The 21,606-nt window shown below is 43.3% G+C and overlaps 1 protein-coding gene across 1 annotated transcript in view; it reads right to left on the bottom strand.

The window, feature by feature from the left end:
* The window catches only part of LIN28B (lin-28 homolog B), an 89,651-nt gene extending 68,698 nt beyond the window's left edge, over nt 1–20,953 (bottom strand). The window contains exons 1-2 of the mRNA XM_069804553.1: nt 20,569–20,953; nt 15,610–15,794 (exon numbers count right to left, since the gene is read on the bottom strand). Of these exons, the coding sequence (XP_069660654.1) occupies nt 15,610–15,794; nt 20,569–20,953 (570 nt within the window). The remainder of the gene's footprint in view (nt 1–15,609; nt 15,795–20,568) is intronic.
* Nucleotides 20,954–21,606: the final 653 nt, after the last annotated feature.

The following is a 21,606-nucleotide window of genomic DNA, read 5'->3' as shown; positions in this document are numbered from 1 at the left end:
AAAAACTAATAAACTACCTATCTTTTCCTCAATTAAAAAAAGTATTTTAAGTAGTGAAAGTATAGTTCTTACACAAGAAAAAAAAAAATCCCATCGAGTCAATGCAGAACTTTGCCCAAGGCCAGACTAAAGCAGAATATAATTGTAAAGGGGTGAATAGTTATAGAAGTCGCATATTTAAGGTCCTAATCTTAAAACCTTTTATTTACATGAATAGTTCTTACTTTAAAGAACAAGTGTTTGCAAGATTGGAATCCTACAATCATTAATCTTTTCGAATGACTTTTTAGCATGAAGGACTGTGTTCTCCTTCAGAACAAACAAAAGCAGATAATTCTGCTGAATATTTTGCAAAGCCTTTGTGTTGTCACGTTACAACACTCCGAAGTTAAAGAGAAATTGTAAGCCGCGAGGTAAAATGCCACTGAAAAGCTCTAACAAGTTTAAGAAAAGATACTCGTTGCCGGTAAAAATGTATTGGCCTTAAAATCTCAGATATTTCTGTAAATACGAGTACTGCAACACAGCGTGTTATTTGGTAGCGTGTTTGGCTTGGTCATCGAGAGGGGAAGCCTGGCCGTTTCCTGGGAGGTCTAAGAAAGTCACTAGATGTCTAACTTTCTATCATGCCCACGTTTAATTCTCGGTCCAGTATTCTTTTTCCCCTAAGCACCAACGGAGCAAACAACAAATGCAACACTTAGCTCAGGTTTCATACGCTCCTTAAAAGGAGGCTGCATTTCTTTTCAAAGTCGTTCTTCATGTGAAGGGGAGGGGAGACCCCACCGCCCCCCATCCCCAAGCTCTGCAGCCCCTCCATTACAACGCGTTGTTCCCGGCGGGGTGGGCTCCCAGGCCGGGGAAGGGGCTGGCCGGGCGGCTCCCCCCGCCCCCCGCCCGGGCCTCCTCCGGAGCCCCAGAGGTGACCGGCTACCCGGCGGGAGAGGCCGCCGTTCCCCCGGGCCCCCCGCGCCGCAGAACGGGGGCGGGGAGGGCGATCCTCTCCGCACTTGCGTGCCTGCAGCCCCGTTAAAACGGAGAGGTGCGGGCAGGCACCGCGCCTCGAGCGGCCGGGCCCCGGCGGCCGCCTCCCGGGCTGCCCACGTGTGACACCGCCTTACCGTCCGCCCGCGGGCGCGCTTTCCTCCCGTGGGGCGGAGGAAGGGGCAGGACCCCGCGGCCGCGGAACAAAGGGTGGCATCGGCCGCCCGCCGCCCTCCCGGGGTGCGGCCTGCGGGCCGAAAAGCGGCCCCGGGACGCGGCTAATGGTCGGGGCCGCAGGTGGGGCGCCTCCGCCGGGCCGGGCCGGCCCCGCCGCCATCTTGATGGGCAGCCCCCGCGCCTCCTGCGGGCCCGGGGCCTGGCGCGGGGACGGGCGGCCCCGCGGGCCCGGCCGGGCCTCCCGCGTGGGGCGCCGAGATACAAGAAAGCGTTGGGCGCTCGCCTTAACGCCGGCTCAGCTTAACAGCGTTTGTGTCTGCGGTAGCCCCCCGTATGAACAGATGCTGCCAAGCGCCGGCACGAACGGTGGCACACCTCCGGGAAGAACCCGTGCCTTTGCCAGTTCGTTAACTGGCGTTTGCCGCGTGTTAACTCGCTCTGTGGCTGACGGTAAACTGCTCCTCCGGCGCGGGAAGCGGTGATCGTCGCCGCTGCCCCGCGCCGGCGTTACGGCCAGGGGCGGCAGAGGCGCTGCCCCTCCACAGCCGGGACCCTCCGACGGCCGTTTCGATCTATCCTCATTTCTTTTCTCACAGACGCTAACCACGCCTCTGCGCTGTGAGCTACCTTAGCTTTGCTTTTAAAAAACAATTTAAACCGTATCACGAGGGCAACAAGGAGAAAATCTTTGACTCCCTCGCATCAATCGCTTTCTTGGGCCGCAGTTAACCACCAGGGGAGGACCGGGTTATAAACGGCCCGAGGAAGCGATAGGCAATGAATAGCCCTGACCCTGGCTTCCCCGCTTGGATCGAGGGCCTGCAACCTGAGCCGGGAGGCCGCGCATTCCTGCCGCCCTTAAGGAGGCTCCCGCCCGCCCGGCGGCCCCTCAGCGCGGCCCTCGGGCCCGGCCGGCTCACCGCCTCCCAGGTACGCGGCCTGCTGAGAAAGAAACCCCCGGAGCAGCGGTGGACCTCGCTTGCAAATACCTAGTCGCCCACCTCAATTCATCTACCTCAGTTCTTCAGCCAGGCGTGAAAACCGGCGATGGGTTTACACCGCTGCGTTAGACAGAGACCACCCCCCCTCCACCACCACCACTCTTCCCGCCTGCTCTGCCACCGGCACGAAAAGGAGCAGAACTGAACCATCCCTCTTCACATCAGCCAAACCATTAACCCGCCTTTTATAAATTTGTAACTGAGAACGGGATTTCAGGTCGTTTGCTCCCTGTCGTGGTAATGCTTTGCTGTTGTTTATGTTCACAGTGATGATCGCAGATAAAAATAGGCGTAAGAACAACAACAACAAAAATCTGCACCGATTCCCTTCATGCACCTTTTAAAGGAAGAGAGGTACTGACAGCATTTATCCTATAGTCCCTTCATGACCACAGCAGTCCAAGACAACTTTTGTGTTAGAAGCAACCTGCCCTACTTGAGTATTGCCAACTGAACACGCAATAAATACAACATCCGTGCAGGAAAAAAATCATAGCTCATTCTTTGCCAGACCAGAGGTTTTCTTCCATCCACGCCAACTGTAGCACAGCAGAGAAGTCAACAGCCAACTGGCAAATCTTTTCGGCAAGCGGAAAAAATTAAGACCCAGAATCTTTACTTTTGGCCCCTTCGAGATACTAATTATATGGATTTGCAATGCACTGATCCAGAAGGGGACTGACAAATATAAAAACCACTGTTACAATTAGCATCGGTCTCTGCCATTCCTTTATGCAGCAGAATCCAGACTGACCTACATTGTTAAATGTCTTTCCTGAAATAGGCGTGAACACTGTAGAAGACGAAAACAAGGCTTGTATGCAAATATTTAAGAGATCTTGTATTATTTAATAATGAATATTTTGTTGTGGTTTTTTTGCATAATATCTAAATTAATTTTGCTACTTTTCATTTCTTAATGCTTGAATGTAGTTTTTTAATGGTAACATTTTAATAGCAACATTGTTACCAGAAAGCTCTTTATAAAATCAGTCAAATTGCTAGAAACCAGACATTTCAGAATCTGCACATCTGCTTTTGACACAAAGATATTTTGTCTAGTACATGTGCCGCAATTATTTTACAATAATGTAATCAGTATTTTTCAACAAACCAATTCTTAAAGGAAGCAAGGATTACTGTCTTTCATATGTATTTAGCATGTACCCTTATTGTTTGATAACTTAGTTCCATGCAGATTTAATAAAAGGAGATAATTAGCTTTTTTTGTCCATCATCTTTAAAAATTTGGTAACGAGATGCCAGTGTGCCTAGAAGAACAATGCGCTAGCAAGACACACAAATTCAGATTAACTTTGCTAAACCACTGGTATTAAACAACAACAAAAAAACCCATACTAAACTTTCTACATGATAACTTAAGTGGAGAAAGCCACAGATCAGTACACATTTCTGTTCTCTTGCATATTATCAGTAAATAATTATCTGCCAAGTTAGTCCCCTTTCAGACCTGAAATGCCAGGAATTTCAAAAGCTTTGTCCGCAGAATGGAAAAGCTACACTTAAACTAACGAAGACCCTGGTGAAAACGAACAAAGGAAGCCAATGGGGTATTTTCCGCCACATAAGATGTAAAGGAGTCACATTTCTCTTGATGTACGTGGCACAGCTGAATGTGCTGCAAGAAATTTAGATGAACATTCAATATAAGTTCATACAAATAATACTGTTATATAATTAGTTTTGGGGGCATTTTAAAGGTTGTGAAGCACTTGCAAACAGTAAAAACAAGCACACTTAATGATAGTTTATACATGCACACTGAATGATAGCTTATACATGCAAAACCCCCTTGCATTTATTTAAACTTTTCTGTTTTAAATATCTAAGCTCCTAAATGACTCTATCAGAAAAAAATCCTTGAGAGAAATTGTGCATACCTATTGAAACTTCTTGACAACTATTTCACTGATTTCACCTGGCTCAACATTTCATCTCTTAGTAACATTTAGTCCTTGAAGTGTAGTTAAAATATCCTGTACCTTTAAAATGCAAGTCAGATGGAGGAAGAAAACAGAAACTAAGCTAAGGTTTACCAGTTTTTAATAATTTAACAAATAGGTTATATTCATCATCCTAAAAACAGAAACATTACAGCAAAATCAATCATTTTATGCCAATTACCTCAATACTTCTCAAGAGAATATAATATACAGTAGGTGCATTTCATGACACCTGTTGTGGTCAGTGCTGGTTTAGCTTCCTTGTAATGGACATACTATTAATAAAGAATAAATACTAAATTACATATGGATAAAAGGAAAACAAAATATAACTATAAAAGCATAGTACTGCTTTATATATAATTTTTAAAAATTACTGATACCTATATGAAAAAAACTATTAATATGTAGGCGATCACAGATAATGTTAAACATTGATTATACTATCAAATCATGAACACTAAAAATAATCTTTGGCAAAAGGACAATGCTTCAACTGTAGCCATTTTAACAGTCTAATCTTGGTCCATTTACAGTTGTCACCAGTTAAAGAAATGATCATCCAAGGAAGAGGTACTATCTGTGTGAAGAAGATTAACGATAAACCCACATAAGCATGGAATGGGCTATCCCTTTCCAATAAACTATCAATAAAGAAACTACTATATTACAAAAATAAAATAACCTCCCATTTAAAAAAATATGTAATTTCTTCATGAAAATAAATTAATGAAGATTCATGTAAAAATTCTTTGGGGGAACTGAATCCACCAATCACATTATTAAACATAAAGTGATTTTGTTGCTCAAAGCAGACTGCAGATTAATTTTTAAAAGTATTTGCTGCCTTGCAAAAATGTTACGTAGTCATTAAATGGAAATACATCATATAAAATGGAAAAAGCATTTTTATTTTTTTACAAAGGTCTTTGCTAATTTCTACTGAAGACAATGTAGACAAGATCAAATTTAAAGGAACCTTCTCAACCAGAGTATTTTGAATTTAAATGATTTTAAACATTTATAAATCTGATAGATCAGATTTTTGAATGTTTAGTAGAATTTTTTAATTCTTGAGGAAGAGAAGGCATTGTTAAGAGGAGAATCTGATAGCCTGCTTTCTTAGTGGACTATAGTCCAGGAGAATTAAGCACTCCTTAGTGAAAGATGTGGTATTTACTGCTGCATTAAGTGTTTGCAAAAGCATGAATTAATACTAACAAAATCCTATTCCAACTAGTCTAAGCAATGATTTAATCTTCAGATGTACTATGTTTCTGCGTTAAAATCTTGAACATGATTTTCATCTTGACAATGCACCTCTAAAATCTTTTGCTCTCTTATCACCTACAGTTCAATCCCACAGTCCTCTTTGACTAGTCCTTTAAAGTCGATAGTGACATGCGAAGTTCTCTATAAAGAAACTCTTCATTTCTGATACTGTTTGTTCATGCATCTGCTTCACAACCAGATCAATGACCTTACAAGTAATGTCTATCTTTAACAATTATCACTAATTCCTGAAGCCAATTAAAAACACTTTTCAAAATTGTTTTACTTTTCTCTTCGTTTCTAGGTTGCAATAGTTTCCAAACCCGAATCACACACAATGAACAGGATGCCCTGCTGAATGTCCTGTTAGTTAAAATCGGCGTGCATGCTACAGCCACACAGACCCCTATACAAGAAACCACGCATTCCTTACAGGGTTAACTTCTACCCTACATTTCCCATACATTAAAACAGGTTTTTGCAAAACATGCTACACGAAGACATTAAGCAAATGTGATTTTGATTCATATAAAACAGCTATTACAAACGTAACATGCTTTCTTTAATTAAGACACACGCAAACCCCCCAAAACAAGCAATGAAGCAGACAAAGCAAGCAGGTTTGGCACAGCCAAATGAGAATTTAATCACTGTAGTGGAGAGCTATTAAACACTGTGGCGAAATGGAAACTTTTTGACTAACCGCATTTACAAATATTTGAGGACCATACTATGCCTCCAAATCTGTGAACTGTACCCCCGCTCCCGCCTGGACGGAGGGTTCAGCTACTCCCCCCTCCCCACGAGTCAGTGACCCCCCTTGTATCTGGGTGGGGTCTCTACCTCCCTAACACAGGGGCTTGGGAAAACGGCACATGGTGAAGGACTCTGCAGGGGGATTCCCATCCCTCCCCTTGTGAGCACAGACACACAATACTGCCACAGACAGACAATACTGCAGTTACAAAGTTCTTCAGAAGTTTTCGCAATACCTACCGCCTCCCACCACCCCTGCCAGAACTGAAAGGCCCTGTACAGGTGGCCCCAACTGTCTCCAGAGCACTGAAGAGCTGCTGTTCAAGATCCCAAGGCGCTTTCACTCAAGGGTGAGCTTGGGTCCCCTTCAACGGAACCTGCCTGCACCCACGGTGAGGGGTCTTTTTCGCATTGGGAGCATTTCACATACTACTTCTACCACTCTTTCCTCCTGTGAGGGAATGATTTGGGACTTAGCCATTTTTCAACAGGAAGATGAAAAAACCCACATCATTATGAGCCCAAGAGCTCTGCATCAAAGCAGACTGGCAGGTTAGTGGTCAGGTGAATTTAGGTAAGACATTGAATATTATACATTCACAGTACAAAAAAGTAGCATATTGTGAAAAGTATGTACAAGTTACATAAATGTCAAGTTCATGCATACACATTATGTTAAGTTGTATAATTTTAAGTTAACTTTTAATTAGCAGCACTGACCCAAACCCTAGCTGACTACTCTGTATTTTAGGCACTATACAGGGGACAAATCAGATCACAATACGGCCCTCAAGTTTTCGACCACAAAAAGCACTCTTACACACTTACAAAACCAAAAGGATGTAAACTACGTACTTCCAGTAAGAGCATTCATGTAAGAGACAGGGAGTAGTTAAGGGTGTAATCCAAAGTCTACAGAAGCCAGCTTGGGTCTATTAGGTACGTCCTATATTAAAACTTTAATATATTTCTAGTATTTCCAATATAACAAGTCTAAGAATATTCAGAAATTACTACACATGGTCAGCAGAGGCTTTTTAAAACCCCATATTTCCACTAAGATTGTATTATTACAAACAGCCCATAAAACCAACCAAGATTTTGATTACTAGCTTGCAAAACACAGTTGTAAAATGAAATAAAACATTTTTAAAATTATAGCGCATGTGCACTATTAAGAGATTTTAAAGACACCTGTACTTTGAAAAAAGGCAAGTTCATGCTTATTCTAGTCTACTGAAAGTACACAAGGGCTATCGCTTTTACTCTCAATTTCAGCCCAGGGATTATTTTGGTGCATGTATTTATATGACCATAAACAAAGAAAGTTATAACACAAATGTTAAAGTAGCCTCAAGTGGCACTACAATAAAAGCAATCTAGAAAAAAAAATCCCTCTATGCTGCATACCTATAAATTACCATGACTAATTAGAAGAGGGCCTCTCTGGGAACAGATTATCTTTGATGGAAAAGCCACTATCAGCTCTGTTCATGAGAAGTACACACTTATGAATGTAATAACATTAGCATTTCCTAACAGAGCATCATAAGATCTGTAGTAGTCATGGAATATTACTTCTATTTTGTAGGCAAATTCATATATTCCAAATGTTGATTATATATGCATTCACTCAGATTTTACCTGCTAACCAATATTAACAGGTGAAAATATTAACCTGTGATGCTAACAAAACCAAAACAAACCTTTCAGCTTCCCTCCTTCAAAAAAATGTAATTCTAGCACTAGATTAGGATTTTGGAATAGAAAGTATCTGTGTCATTTTCTCAACTCCTGCACTGATAATAGAACAAGGATATTCTACACACTCTCAGACAAATAACTTTTCAAATATATAAGTTATACATATGGAATAATTAAGGAGCTATACTTTTCAGATTATCAACTAATTTCACTAAGCTCTTTCACCTATCTCCTAAAAAGATATATCCGAATTATTATGAACATGCCCTGTAAATATACTTACTTCTGTTCTGTAGAAGAAACACAAGTTACTGTCATTGAAATGACAATCGAAAATGCATCCTAATTTTTTCATTTTGTTTTGTAAATAGTGCTGTTTTAAAACTGCAATTCAATATATTTCAATGCCACAGCTTAATTGTAATCAATAAAACAAGAAAAAGTGAAACATATAAGACCGACCCAAAAAAGATTCCCAAAACATTCCACTTCCAAGGAGAGCTTAGATGCTTGTACTCATTCCAATACTCACAAGTGCCCTTTTTCTTGAAAAGTCACTAACACTTTGTTGTCTTTCCATCCCCAGCTGAAGGTAATGCCAGTATTCTGCTGTTTTGCATCAGAGGAGACTGCAGTTTCATTCACATATCTGCGACAGTAGCTTTCAGCTGTCTTTCCTCCTATACATACCTTCACCTCAGCCTGGCAGCTGCTTGTTTGCATCCTCAGCCACCCTGAGCATGGTGCCAACACTGCCCACCCTTATTTGTGGGGATCATGGGGTTTCTCTGATATGAAAAATGATAAAAATCAGATACAAACCCCCAAATTTCCCCAGCTGGGTTTGCTGTGCAGCTTCACAAGCACTTATGCTAGCCCAACAGGGAGAGTGCTATAAAAGCTCTTGAAGCTTACTTAAGCAGCAGTACTCCTGCCAAATATAAAAGTAAAATCATGGCTGTAGGACTCCCACCAAGAAGGGTAGCTGTAGGAGTTTCAACCTCCACCTGTTCACCACACTGCTACTGCAAAGCCAACTCAGCTGCTTGCAGAGCAGCTGCTGACCTGCTGCATGTTACAGCTTTGCATGTTCGGAAAAAAAAAAATCAAAATCAGTGCCAGTTTTCCTTAATACAGCAGACTGTAAAACTTGCAGCAGTTTCCACAGCTGCTCTGCAAGCAGCTGAGCCACCTCTGGAGTGGGGATCTGGAATTCACTCTAGCCATCTCCCAAGGAGTTAACCCCCCATTTTAAGTCAGGACCAGCCAGAATAATCTGAGGAAAAGCCTGGACACCAATTTCTTCAACTAAATATGCTCGAGCAATCAGGAGCATTTCCTCACCTTCCACGCAGAGGCGTTTACTGATATTCTGCTAATGTAAGAACAATTTAAGGATTCACTGCTTTCACCAGTGGTATCCACAAAGCAAAAGCTAGTCCAGACCTGTCCTGAGTAACTGTCCCTTAGAAAAAGCTAAGTATCACATAATACCCTCCTATCAGTCATGCTAACTTTCAGCCGATTTAACAAAAGGGGGGAAAAAAGCACCCTTAAATACAGGGAATGAAAAACGTAAATGGTATGTCCTTATTTCTTTGTGTTCATTTAAGAAACACCATAAATGGCCTTTACCCTCCGGTTTCTAGGTTCCTAGGATCTTACTTAAATTATACCTTTACGGTCACTTTTATACACCTTTGTAGAAACTGATGGGCCTAATTTTGCTTCTGTTGGTAATCAGTGGGGAAAGACGACAGGCCTTTACTGAGATGGGTTACACAGGGAAGATGAATTAAACAATATTTACATGGGAGTATATTTTGTAAAGAATCTGAAACAAAACTCTGGATGGCTCTAGATATAGTTACTACCTCAGTAATGTAGTTGCAAACCAGGACAAGCAACAACAACAACATTTTTCCCAATTTAACAATTCATTTCCTTTTAGCTTTGGTTCATATATCTGCTTTGGTATCTTATGTTTGTGCCCCAGACAAAATAACCTCTTCCTTCCAGTATCCCAACCCCTATGCACAACTTCCTCAGTCTTGGAGAAAAGGAGGATAGCATGCTCTGGAAAGGGTGTACTTACTGCTCTGCTAAAAAGGGAAATCTCTCTTAAGACAAAGTAGTCCTATTGCAGGCCTCTGTCTTTGGGCCGCTTGTGATTGTTGCTTGTCAACATTTAATGTTTAAGCTTCTTCAGCAAAATCTGATCTGATTCAATAGCATTTAGGTTTAATGGGACTTGCCATTCACTTAAACACTACATACATCTATTGATAAAAATGCACTGTAATGTTGGGTTTAGATGTAAACGGATGAAATCTGGAAGGTATTTCCACAGATGGCAGCTCCATAACTTAAATACCAAATTGCAGGTTTCTTCAGACAACCATCTTAAACCATCAAGCCCGCAGTGAAATATTTTGCCATCTGCCTGTGCATCCATAGGTAGGATCTGAAATGCAGGACTGGGCCTAATTAATAGCCAAAATAAATTTAAAAAAAAAAATCCCAAACAAGGCTGTACCACTCCACACCACAAATCCACCGTCCCCATAATTTAAAGTCAGTTTCCTCTGTATGCTCCAACACAACTGGTGAGTGCCAAAGCTTGGCTCCAGATCTCCAACAGTTACCCATTACAAATTCTACATGCATTGAGGCTGCTGAGCAGACTTTGACACCCACATCTTCAGCACAGGTCTGATCTCTGCCGGATCTCTGATACATATGCTCACTGCAGACACACGTTTACTCCCCATTCGCTTCCTTCCTCAGCTTCCCTCTCTAAATCCTGCTAGCCACTTTTGTTTTGATTAGGACTGGGCTTGCCTGGTCCCCAGCAGAAGTCAAAGATAACAAGTTTGTAATAGCATACTCTGCATGGAGACTTCTGTATTTGAAATGGGCATTGCTATGTCATATTTAACAATAAGGAGCAATATAATATTGACCCCACTTGCTTGCCCAGAACTTCCAGTTACCCTGAGCAATTAAGTAGCTTTTTACAGGCTCCTAATAATGCAGAAATGGAAAAGATGTGCTAGATGAATGAATGCATCCTTGCAAAAGCAGATTCACATGTATCACAATATAAGAAAGTCAACATTCAGTGTATCATGCCATGCACAACTTTATTCTAGAAAAAGTAGTTAATCTGTGGCTAAAATACTAGGAATTTAAAGAATAGGCATCTGATTCATTATCAAAAAGGATGGTCAGTCAAATTAAGGGAAAAGACTTTTCAGATGCTGTTTACATGTCTAATTTTCCATTTCTTCTGTTTACAATCATAACTGACTAGTCTCAGTAATTTTCCCTCCCTCTTTTGTTATAGGTACTTGCAACAATAAAAGCAAAATTTATAATATACAAATAATAGTGCAGTGTAGAAGGACTCAATGAGAAAAGAAAAAAGGCTCTCTTCCATTTTTATCAAATTTTGTAATAGCAGTAACTTGCAGTAACAGTAAGAAAGTTCAGATGAAAGTGAAAAATTTCAGACCAACCATGTTCCTTTTAATGAGGAAACAAAATACACCAACTCCTGCATGCTGCTCCTCCCTTCCTTCCTCTCCCCATCTCATAAAAGAGGATCCCAAAGAAGGATCATGTTTAAGGTCCCAGTTCAGAAATCCTGTATCAATCCCTTAAAGCGTTAAAAATTTTGGACTACAGAGCCAGGTCCCAACAAATGTTTTCTGAAGTGAACAATCCATCTCATCCTGAAAGACCAGATTACTCAGAAACAGAACGTAAAATTATAACCCTTGATATTTACAAACATGTATTTAATTGCATCTATTTACATCCAGCACCCTACCCTTCATTATCATCTGTGACATCTGTGCTTCACGCTAAGCAAAGGAAAATAGACATGTTTCTAACACAGTCCATACAAAACGTGTGCAAAGAAGAATCCGCAGCATTTTTGCCTTACTGCCAGCACCCAAAAAAGTTGTGTGTATCTAAGTGTTGTGTACAATTTTGAACATGCAAAAAAATTTTAACAAACATCATCCTTTTCTCCGATTTTATGAAAGCTTGAGCTCTTCTTAGTTCTTAGCAATGAAGACCTTTTTTCATGTGCACCACAAAAGGTTTCACTCCACCTCTCCAGTCTGTTCTACCCTTTGACAAATAGATCTTTTTCTAAAATTTAACAAGAGCTGTTCACATATAACTATGTGCAGAATTCACATCATAAAAGAGAAGCAAGCTCTATTATTCATTCCATGCTAACCTATTAAAAGTCCAAATGACAATACTGAGCCAAATTCAGTAAGGTGCACATTCCTTGGATTTAACAGAGTTACAGAGGACTAACATCGCTACTCTTCATTTTTTTGTAAAAGAAACACAGTGGACTAGGCACATTGCTGCATTGGGCATGGCTTGTCTTGGAAAAATTAAATAGTTCTTAGGACTTGTAATTTTTATGACACTGAATGACTGAAACACATGACTTAAACATACAAGCTGTATCAGAATAAAGCTAAAAAGGACAAGAGTGTAAATGTTTGTATGTGTACCCTATTTACATTGTACACACACACACAGATGCACATATATAATGGCTGACGTGTTTCTACCTTAAATAATGCATCTAGCTCTAGGTACCTCATTACCAGAAGGGTAACAACAACCTGAAGGTAGTTCAGAGAAGATCAATCAAAATCATTAGTAGTGAAGGAAGAACTTAAAAGGTAGAGTTAAAAACTCAATACTGCAGTTGTTTCATGAACAGAACAGAACTTTCATTGGGTGAAGGGGAAGAGAAGTCCAAACAAAAGCATTGTCCTCTGAAAATATATAAATATACACAATTAGCTAAGCACTGACTTTATAAAAACTTGACTACAATCTGCACACAACCAAGGGGGAACTCCCAAGAAGAAAGCAAAATTATTTATTGCAAGCTCAAAAGTCTAGGTATAATGAGCTTAAACTATTACAGGAATTTTGACTTGACATCCAATAAGTTTTTGTTCATAGCAAGATCTCATAAACTGGGCATAACCTCACCAAGAAAAGGTAAAAGATAAGGAAGTAAAAATATTGTTGCAGGGTTCAAGCTAGCTTTGAAAGGACTTGGACTAAGTAAGATAGAAGCTTCTTTCCTCTGCTTAGACTGATTCTATAAAATGATACTAGTAGCTACAAACATTGCAGAATGAGTGAATGCATGCAACACTATGTGCACACGCTTAAATAAATGATTAAGTGTCTTCAAAGCAGTTTTGAACAGCAATATTTTGTTTCAACAGATTAATAAACTAACATCTTTGCCTTGAAAAGACCTTTTCACATGACTAAATTTTTCAAATTAATAAAACCAATAGGAGTAGCATCCAATCAATGTCCAGGCAACAGCCTCCGTTGTACTAGCAGCACTGTTAAATAACATTACTGATTTAAAGACATTTTTATGCTCTGGCTGCTACTGTTACCACTGGTCAGCCAGTCAGCTAACACAGAGCATTCTATATAGCAATATAAATTATCTAAAATGTACGCTGAAATTACATTAAACAGAAAAATTCTGCTTTTGACTGATGGAAAGAAGATTCATGTCACTATGAAGTTTATGTATATCCTAGATTTCATGAGAAAGAAAAAGGTAAGAAGCGTATTTTCTTTGTTGCAAGAACAATCCATTGCAGAATACCAGTAGCTTTGCTCAGTAAGATTATCTCTAATACTCAAAATGACTGAGGTGCACAGTTTATATGCAATGAAACATGCTATTTTTCACTGCATTTTACACTGTGATATGTCTTAGAAACCTAAGGATATCGACAAATTGTAGATTATTAAAGTGTAAACAAACATGTCTAACATTTCCTTCTTGTCCCCTCCTTTAGGAGACACAACTGAATAGTGACTTCCAAACTTACCACATACTTTTTTATTAGTTTCTATGACTACTTTCCATTATGGAACAGCACACCTTGTCTAGTATTACTTAAATGTATCACATTATCATGCAGTTCTACACTTCTCTATTTCAACAGGTCTAAGAATATCTTTGTTTCCAAATCCAGTTTTTATTAACAACACTGCTATGCTTCAAATGTTTGTCTTCTATTATTTGAGAAGCAAAAAGAATGACATGTATTAACACAAAATTAGATCTAGAAAAAGGGGTTTTAGCTATAAAGTAAACTTATAGAACTGTAAAGAGCAATTTCGTGACTTAAAAAGGTACAAAGAAGGAAAGAAAGGGGGAAAAAACAGGAGGAAGACTGGTCCTTCTTTGCTAAGTATTTCATTCATTCTGTTCTAAAAAGAAAAGGCAGCAGCAAAGAGGGGGGCACCGCATATGCCAGTACAAAGCAGGAAGTGTAAAAATTTAGTAAGTTCACTATTGGATTCTACACTTTGTACATAATTCCAAATAGAAGCAGCTAATATTGATGCAGGCCCTTAGGTGTAGTGTACATGTAAGACGGCAAGATCAGCAATCCACTCCACCACCGCAAGGAGCAAGGCAACATGCCACAGCAGCAGCATTCTTTCCAAGTTTCAGTCACCTTTTTATTAACCTAATGAAAGGTGTATTCTTTGAAAAAGCCTGATGAAAGTTACCACAAAATAAGGCCAGGCCATCAAATGGAACATTAAAAGGGAATCACTACAGAATCATGGAACAACCCCCTGCCCCGTCATTGCAAACGTCATAGAAAATGGACAACCACGTAAAAAGTTAAGATGCCTTTTTGCCTTCCTAACGTGGCCCTAGCCAAACCCAAAATGGTCTCTTTACCTGATACCACTCTTCTGTTCTCTGATCACAGAGACAACGGGTGAAATTCAAAATAGCGTTGTTGCAACTGGAGACTAACCGAAGGACCAGGGAAGGTCTACACATGCTCCTTCTTCACAAACCACGCTACACACCTTGGGAAAAGTTCTCTTAACTTTATCACTCTGTACGTATCTTCCATCTGAAACTCCTTTGCGTGAAGGCTTTCATACCAGCTTCCACATTCAAAATACGAACACCGTTCACGCTGCTGTGCTTAAAAATAAAACAACGGCCACACACCCCTTCAGTCCCCACCAGCCTTACAGAGACGCTGCTTTTGGTCTGATTCCTTAATCGTAACATTTTTTTTTTCTAGGAAGGAATATTTAAAAATCAACCGACCAAGCCACATGCACACTTCAGTGTTATCACCACAGGGACACTCTCAGGTCTGAATTACTGCAAAATAACACTACAATTATGTCTTAATTTCACTCACTAATCTCAGATGAGCTTTTAAAAAGCAACCCGAGGTTTACAAGAAAAGCGTTTAAAATTGTAGTCAAACGTTATCTGAATGAAAACCGACATTTATTTATCCTTTTCCGAGCTTAATTTTAATCAGTTTCCAAGGAAAGGCATATCTGCTCCTGGCAAGTCTGGTGACATATGACATAAACCTTGTTAAAAATAAAAGTGTGGCATTTGAAAATAAATAAAACGCGCAGGAGAAGTTTCTAACCAAGGAGGAAGATAGGAAGAAACAGCATTATCCCTTTGCACAAATCTCCAGCCACAGAGACTAAACGCAATCTAACGACCTTATTTACTCAAACTGTATGCTGCCAACAAAACCACTACCTAAGGCAACTTTTTAATTACAGATGTACCTAAATACCTAGGAAAAATAGGTTACTTCACATGAAACCGGAGTCCCACTGAGCTCAACCAAATGTGGTGGCAGGCTGAGGTGGAAGTCAAAAACGGGTCTTACTTGGTGTACAAAGACATCAACTGGAGACTCCAAGGGGCTTCCCTCTCGGTTGCTCATGGAGATGAACCCGAATCCCATTCTCACATTGAACCATTTGCAATGGCCGGTTCCGTGCAAAACCTGGGATTCCTCCTCTTCTTCCTGCTCCGGCAACTTCCCGGGCTCGTCTCCACCTTTACTCGCCCCTGCTGAGGAAGAGGGAAAGGCGGGGGGGGGGGTGGGGGTGGGGGGGTAATGAGTGGGGGGGAAGGGGGGAGAAAAAGAAGGAAGGGGGGGACAAGATGCAAAGCAAAGAGTTAAATTCTGGTAACATCCTTTTGCCACTGTATAAAGGAGTTACTACAGAAGAAACAGGCAAAAAAGGCGAACAAAACAAATTCAAAAAGCAAACGGCGAAAAGAGCTTATTTTTCCCTAAATCCTAAAATAAACAACCTTCTCCCCAAAATACGTAAAAAATTAAAATCACCGGAGGTTACAGAGAGGAAACACTGCGTACGGAGGCTCTCCCTCTCTCTTTCCCCAGGGCAGCCCACGTTTCTGTACATACGTGTATTTTTCCATTTAACTCCATCTTTCAGCCACATTACAGCACGGTACGCGATACTTTACTTGAATATTGCTGGTTTAAGACCGATCCCATTTCTCAACAGAAATTCTCAGCCCAATTAGTCTCTCCTCGCAAGGCGCAGGACCGAGGGGCGAGGGGGGAGGCCGGCCGAGGAGGGGTGGAGGAGAGAGAATAAGCAAAATTGGGTAGATTGCACAACTGGTTATTGCACATGCAGCGCCGAAACCACTATTTTCCAACGTGTATCCATCCCTCCTTGGAATAAACTTTCGATTAAAGTTGGGACAGGTGTACGGCCGTTTTCTCATCCCACCACTGCAACTGTGCTTAATCAAACAGGAACAATTCAAACAATAGCCCCCTGAAAGCTTTTCAAGTTGTGAATCGGTGTGGGCGGTACGGAACAGTTTCTGAGCTGGGTAACAATGGGTTTGGAGAAAGCCCCCTTGCGCGAGCTGCTAAAAAAGGGTAATGCATAGTTGGGTTAAAAGGGGGGTGGGGGGAGGGGGGGGGAGAGAGAGGGAGAGAGCGAGCGAGCGAGCGAAAATCATAGTAAAACAATAGAAAAAGAAAATTAACCTTCGGCCATGTTGCCCCACGGGCCCTCTGCTCCAAACTCGTGAGATGAAAACTTTCCCTGTGGATCGAAGTGGTCTTCTGCATTAATCTAACATCCTGATTTTGAACGATCGCAAATTTAGCTCGCATGGTCTAATGTGCTTTCCCTCTTTTGATTTTTCCCCTTCTCTCTCGCTCCGTTTCTGGCCCCCTGCGCACACGTGACTTGGTCAATTACATGCTTTCTTGCTACTAATTTCACATCGGATCCTTAAGGGGTTGGCAGGAGGCAGGAGTAGCCAATCGCCATTTCAACTAGGCTGACACACCAAAATAATTTATGAATGAACAAGAAATTTCCAACACGTCTTTTTTTCGACAGCTAATCTGCACGCTTCTTTACGGGAAATCGAGATGACGTATTATTCTGGGGTTTCTGCGCTGCCGTGCATGCACAAATACGCAGGAAGATCCCTGTGTTTCTAGATACAGCCCAGAGAACAACAAATATAGGCAGAGGCGGGCGTGCAGATGAGATTATTAGGGTATCTGTGCACGCTCTAGGTGGGGTACGCGTACACGCACGAACGCAAGATGCTTACAGACGAGACACACACACGTGTACAGACATGCACTAGGTATGTTGGGAGGCATCTGTGTTACCGTCTGCGCAAAATACGGGCATGTGTATAAGCGGATCGCCGTTTCCACCTGAAGAAAAGCCGCCCAAAGCCCCCGCAGCGCCCCGGGGAAGGGGGGGGCGGAAATCTGCCTCTCCGTGCGTGGGCGTGGGTGGGTGTGCGTGGGTGTGGGTGCCGCGGCTCCCGGGCGGCCGCCGCTCCTGCCTTTGCTGCACGTTACTCGCTTCGCATTCAAACTACGAGCGCGCCGGAAAGGCGATATCACCTTAATATGGCCCAAAATGTGCGGAGGTTTAGCGTTTCAAAACATTTCTGGAGGGGGATGGGGCGAGGAATTGCACTTCACAGGTTTCTCCGCCATCTCTTTCCGGGGGAGGGGATGTGATTAATGACTTCCTAAATAAGAGCCCAGTTTTCAAGCCTAGTATTGGAGTGAACCTCAATCAGCAGCGATTGTTCCCCAGGAGCGCGGGGGAGAGGAGGAGGAGGAGGAGGAGGACTGGTAGAGAAAAGGATTTGCTGGGGAGGAGGAAGGCGGAGGGAAAAAAAAAAAAGCCGGAGGAAGAAGACAAAGAGGGGAGCAATAACGCTGACCGGGGACTGCTGTTCTAAGTCCTCACTGCCAGCGGGAGGGGGATCCAACTCGCAAAAGAACTGTGTTCCGTGTAACGGGCTTGGTAACAGCCCGAGCGCGCCCCTTCACAAAGGCGCTCCCCCTCGCTGCCGCAGGTACACAGCTACCAACGTGCTCGCAAGCCCTTGCTATTGCTGCACTCACGGCCGAACGCTTATTTAAAAAAAAAAAAAAATTTAGAAACGTACCCCCCCCCCCAATTAGTGAGATTCCGTTTTATTTTCCATCTGTCCTGTCTCCTTCAGCGTAAAGGTACAGATGAAGGTATGAAAACATCAGATTTTGCCTCTTCAGTCCTCTCCACCACCTACTCACGTATAACCTCACTTTACATCCAGTATTGTATAACCTTTAAACGTTGCCTATACCTTGTTAAAACCTGGGCTCAATTACTTTCTTATTAAAACCCCTTCCTCCCCCCCCCCCCCCCCCCCCCCGGCATCCTCTGTTATCCCAAGGACACACACAAACAAAAGCCAAAGCAACAAACCGATCCGTGCAGAACCTGCATACAAGGGGTTTATGCGTTTGCAAAGCACTTGCTGTTGTTTGGGAAGTGGCGTCGATCAGTCTGCCCAATTAAGGGGGACGCCTTTGCCCCGATGGGCCTGTTTACTCCTTTTGTTGCCTTTCAGGAAAGCGTAAATTCCCCTGCTAGCGCCTCGTTTCTGTGTGAAATACCAAGGTGCTCGGTTTGATCGCTTGCTAGAGAGAAGGGAGGGTGGGCAAAAGTGTACAAATACAAGCAGCCTGGCAAGTGGAGCAGAAGCTTTAAATCCTGAAATTCCTTTGCAGTCTTCAACCGTAAATTTTCTATAGGTTATTTCAACAGTGGAGGTCGACTTCCTACACTGACCTGCCTTACACATTCGTGCAACACACCACTTCTTTTTGTTCGTAACTTCCCTTCCCCCTTTACAATAGCTATTATTTTACAATATTAAATCACCAGTAATTTTATATCCTTGGATCTTATGACTGGGACGGTGTCTAATATATAATAAATGTACGAGATTTTAACACATGTGAAACCCCAGCTATGCACAAGAAATTAAGGTTACTGGAAGAAAAAAAATGCTCACACCACTTACTTGAAGTGCCCAAGACTACATTTCTTGTAGCAGAATGGCACATTTATAAAATATGAGCTCTCTCTGCCCCTCCCTTCTAAAAGACAGAAAGTCTTCTGTTTAATACCGTTTTAAAAGTCTTTATTTTTTCCAGATTGATTTATTTTACTGACACTTGGTATAAAAATTCCTTAGAGGCTAGAATATTGGTTAAACAGACACAAACGAGTTGGTTGAGTTCATTAAATGGACAAAATGTCTTGTTAGCAAATTTTAGTTAAAAGAAAATTCACTATAGGTTCTTCGATGAATAAATGAAAGACTACCAAAACACGTAAATAAATGAATGTAAAGATACTTGCTGCAAAGTATTTCTTACATTGCAAAATAAATGCAGATTTTGTAAAATGGAGGGGGGGATTTGCAAAGGGTCTTTACTGAGATTTTCAGGCCTCCAGTATTAGTGGAATTAAGGTTGGGGTCACTGGACTGGTCACTGGTGTCAGATGTTATCGACTCATTCATTTCCTGCAAGGGACATCAGCCTTTCAAGTTTCGTGGAAGGTAGAGAGCTCTTGCCAGCTGGGAACTCTCGAAAAAAAAAAAAAAAAAAAAAAAGAACCCAAGCCACTAACACCCTTCCAAAATTCATTCGCAAAGAATCGGGGTGGGGAGGGAGCCAAGAGGATAAAGAGGGGGGGAGCCCTACAGAACAAGCCAGTTTGTGGAAAAAATAGTTTAATGGTAATAGTTCACATATTTAAAAAGATATTTCTATCTTTACATTTTGCTAAATAGATGCTAATTTTGGTAAAGACAACTATAGGAAGCTGGAATCCTTGTCTTTCTAAACGCACAATAAGAGCTCACTTGAAACTATGTAACCAAAACCAGTGGTGTTGGATTTCCAATTTGTCACCTACCTAAAACTTTTAAAGTCCTAACTCTGGTTTCTCCTATTCCACAAAACAACAAAAAAAGACCCCACCTCCAAAAAACAAAAGGGGGGGGGAAAAGGCAGCCGAACAAACGACCGACCGGCGTGCATCTGAAACAAAACGCGTGTTTTACACTTGAAAGCAGAGCTCGGGGTGCTGCCACCACTTCCCATTTCAAAGCACGGCCAACATTTCTCGCCGACGGGCAGGCAGGAAAGGCGCCGGAGACCCCCTACCCCCCCCCCCCCCATCTTCTTCACTTCGTGGGCTCGGTTAGTTTGCGCCGCGGCCGCCCCACGCACGACTAAGCGCCGGCCCACGCGCAACGCTGCCGCTGATGTTTTAACCGAGTAAGACGCCCGTCGTGTTTCCTATCTATCGAAACCGGTTCTTCCGAACGAGGGCGGGGGGGGGGGCTTTCCGGCCGCTTCCTCAGGGCAGAGACCCTTGGCCTGGGGGTCGGTGCGGCCCCTGAGGGGCCGCACCGACCCCCAGGCCAAGGGTCTCTGCCGGTGCTAAGCTCTTCCCGCCAAAACCCTCTCACCTACAGTTTGGGCGCCAAAACCGCCTTCCCTTTCCGCCGCCGTGAAGCGCTCGGGTCGAGGGCGGGGGGTTGCCAACCCACCCGGCGGGCTTTCCTTTCGGCAGCGGCCGTCTCGCTCTGGGAAGAGGAGGGGTAGGTGGGAAGGGGGGGCGGCCGTTTCCAATCGTTCGTCTCCCGCCGGGACGCCGAGGAAAGTCGGGCGCCCGCCCGGGCGTGAGGGCTCCGGCGCCCAACGGCCGCGCTCTGTCAGCGCCCGCGGGCGCGGCGGCGGCTCTGTCCCCGCAACCCTCCCCCGGCGCGGGGCTTTGCCTTCGGGCTTTTGCTTTAACGCTTCCAGAAAACGCGGTTTCTTTCCGCCGGGGAATGTGGCGACATGCCTTCCCGCGCATTTCGGAGAGCAGGGTCGGTCGTGCCCACCCACCGCCCAGCTCTCCCCTTTTCCCTGCTTGGGTCTTATTACCCTCCGTATTGTTCCCGCGGGGTTATTATTTAAAAATATCTTTTTAACAAAACACAGCTCCGACCCAGCTGCGCGCTCCTCGCGGCTAGGGGCGATGAGGGACGGGATTTGCTCGACGTCCCTCAGCGGGGTATGAAGTTACCGGTTTTATAACGGTGCCTTCGCAACCGCGCCCGTCCCGAACGACGGCTCTTTTCGGGAAACGCCGTTTTTGGGCGCAGCGGGCGCCTCTCCCCCCCCGCCCGCCGACTGCAGCTCGGTTTCGGGAGCCCCGCAACAGCTGCCCCGGCGCTCCTCAGCCGTTACACCTGAGGTAGGCGCCGGGCGTGGGCGGCTCCCCGGAGCCCGCCTCTGCCTCTGTGACGGGGACGGGGCGGCCCTCACCGAAGGATGCCGCCGCTGTTTTAATCGGCGGCCGGAGCGTGGTTTCCAACGAGCGCTTTACTGGCGTTTTCTGTTGAAATGAAACGCGGCGGCCGCCGGTGCCGCACAACCCTCTGGCGCGGTGCGCCCTGCCGTCCGTGGATCTCTGCCTGCAGTGCCGGCGCCTTGCGGGGGGGGGGGGGGGTATAAAATACTGGA

The sequence above is a fragment of the Haliaeetus albicilla genome, chromosome 17 (genome assembly GCF_947461875.1).
Source record: "Haliaeetus albicilla chromosome 17, bHalAlb1.1, whole genome shotgun sequence".
Taxonomy (NCBI): Eukaryota; Metazoa; Chordata; class Aves; order Accipitriformes; family Accipitridae; genus Haliaeetus; species Haliaeetus albicilla.
This window is presented reverse-complemented; position numbering and strand designations above follow the sequence as displayed.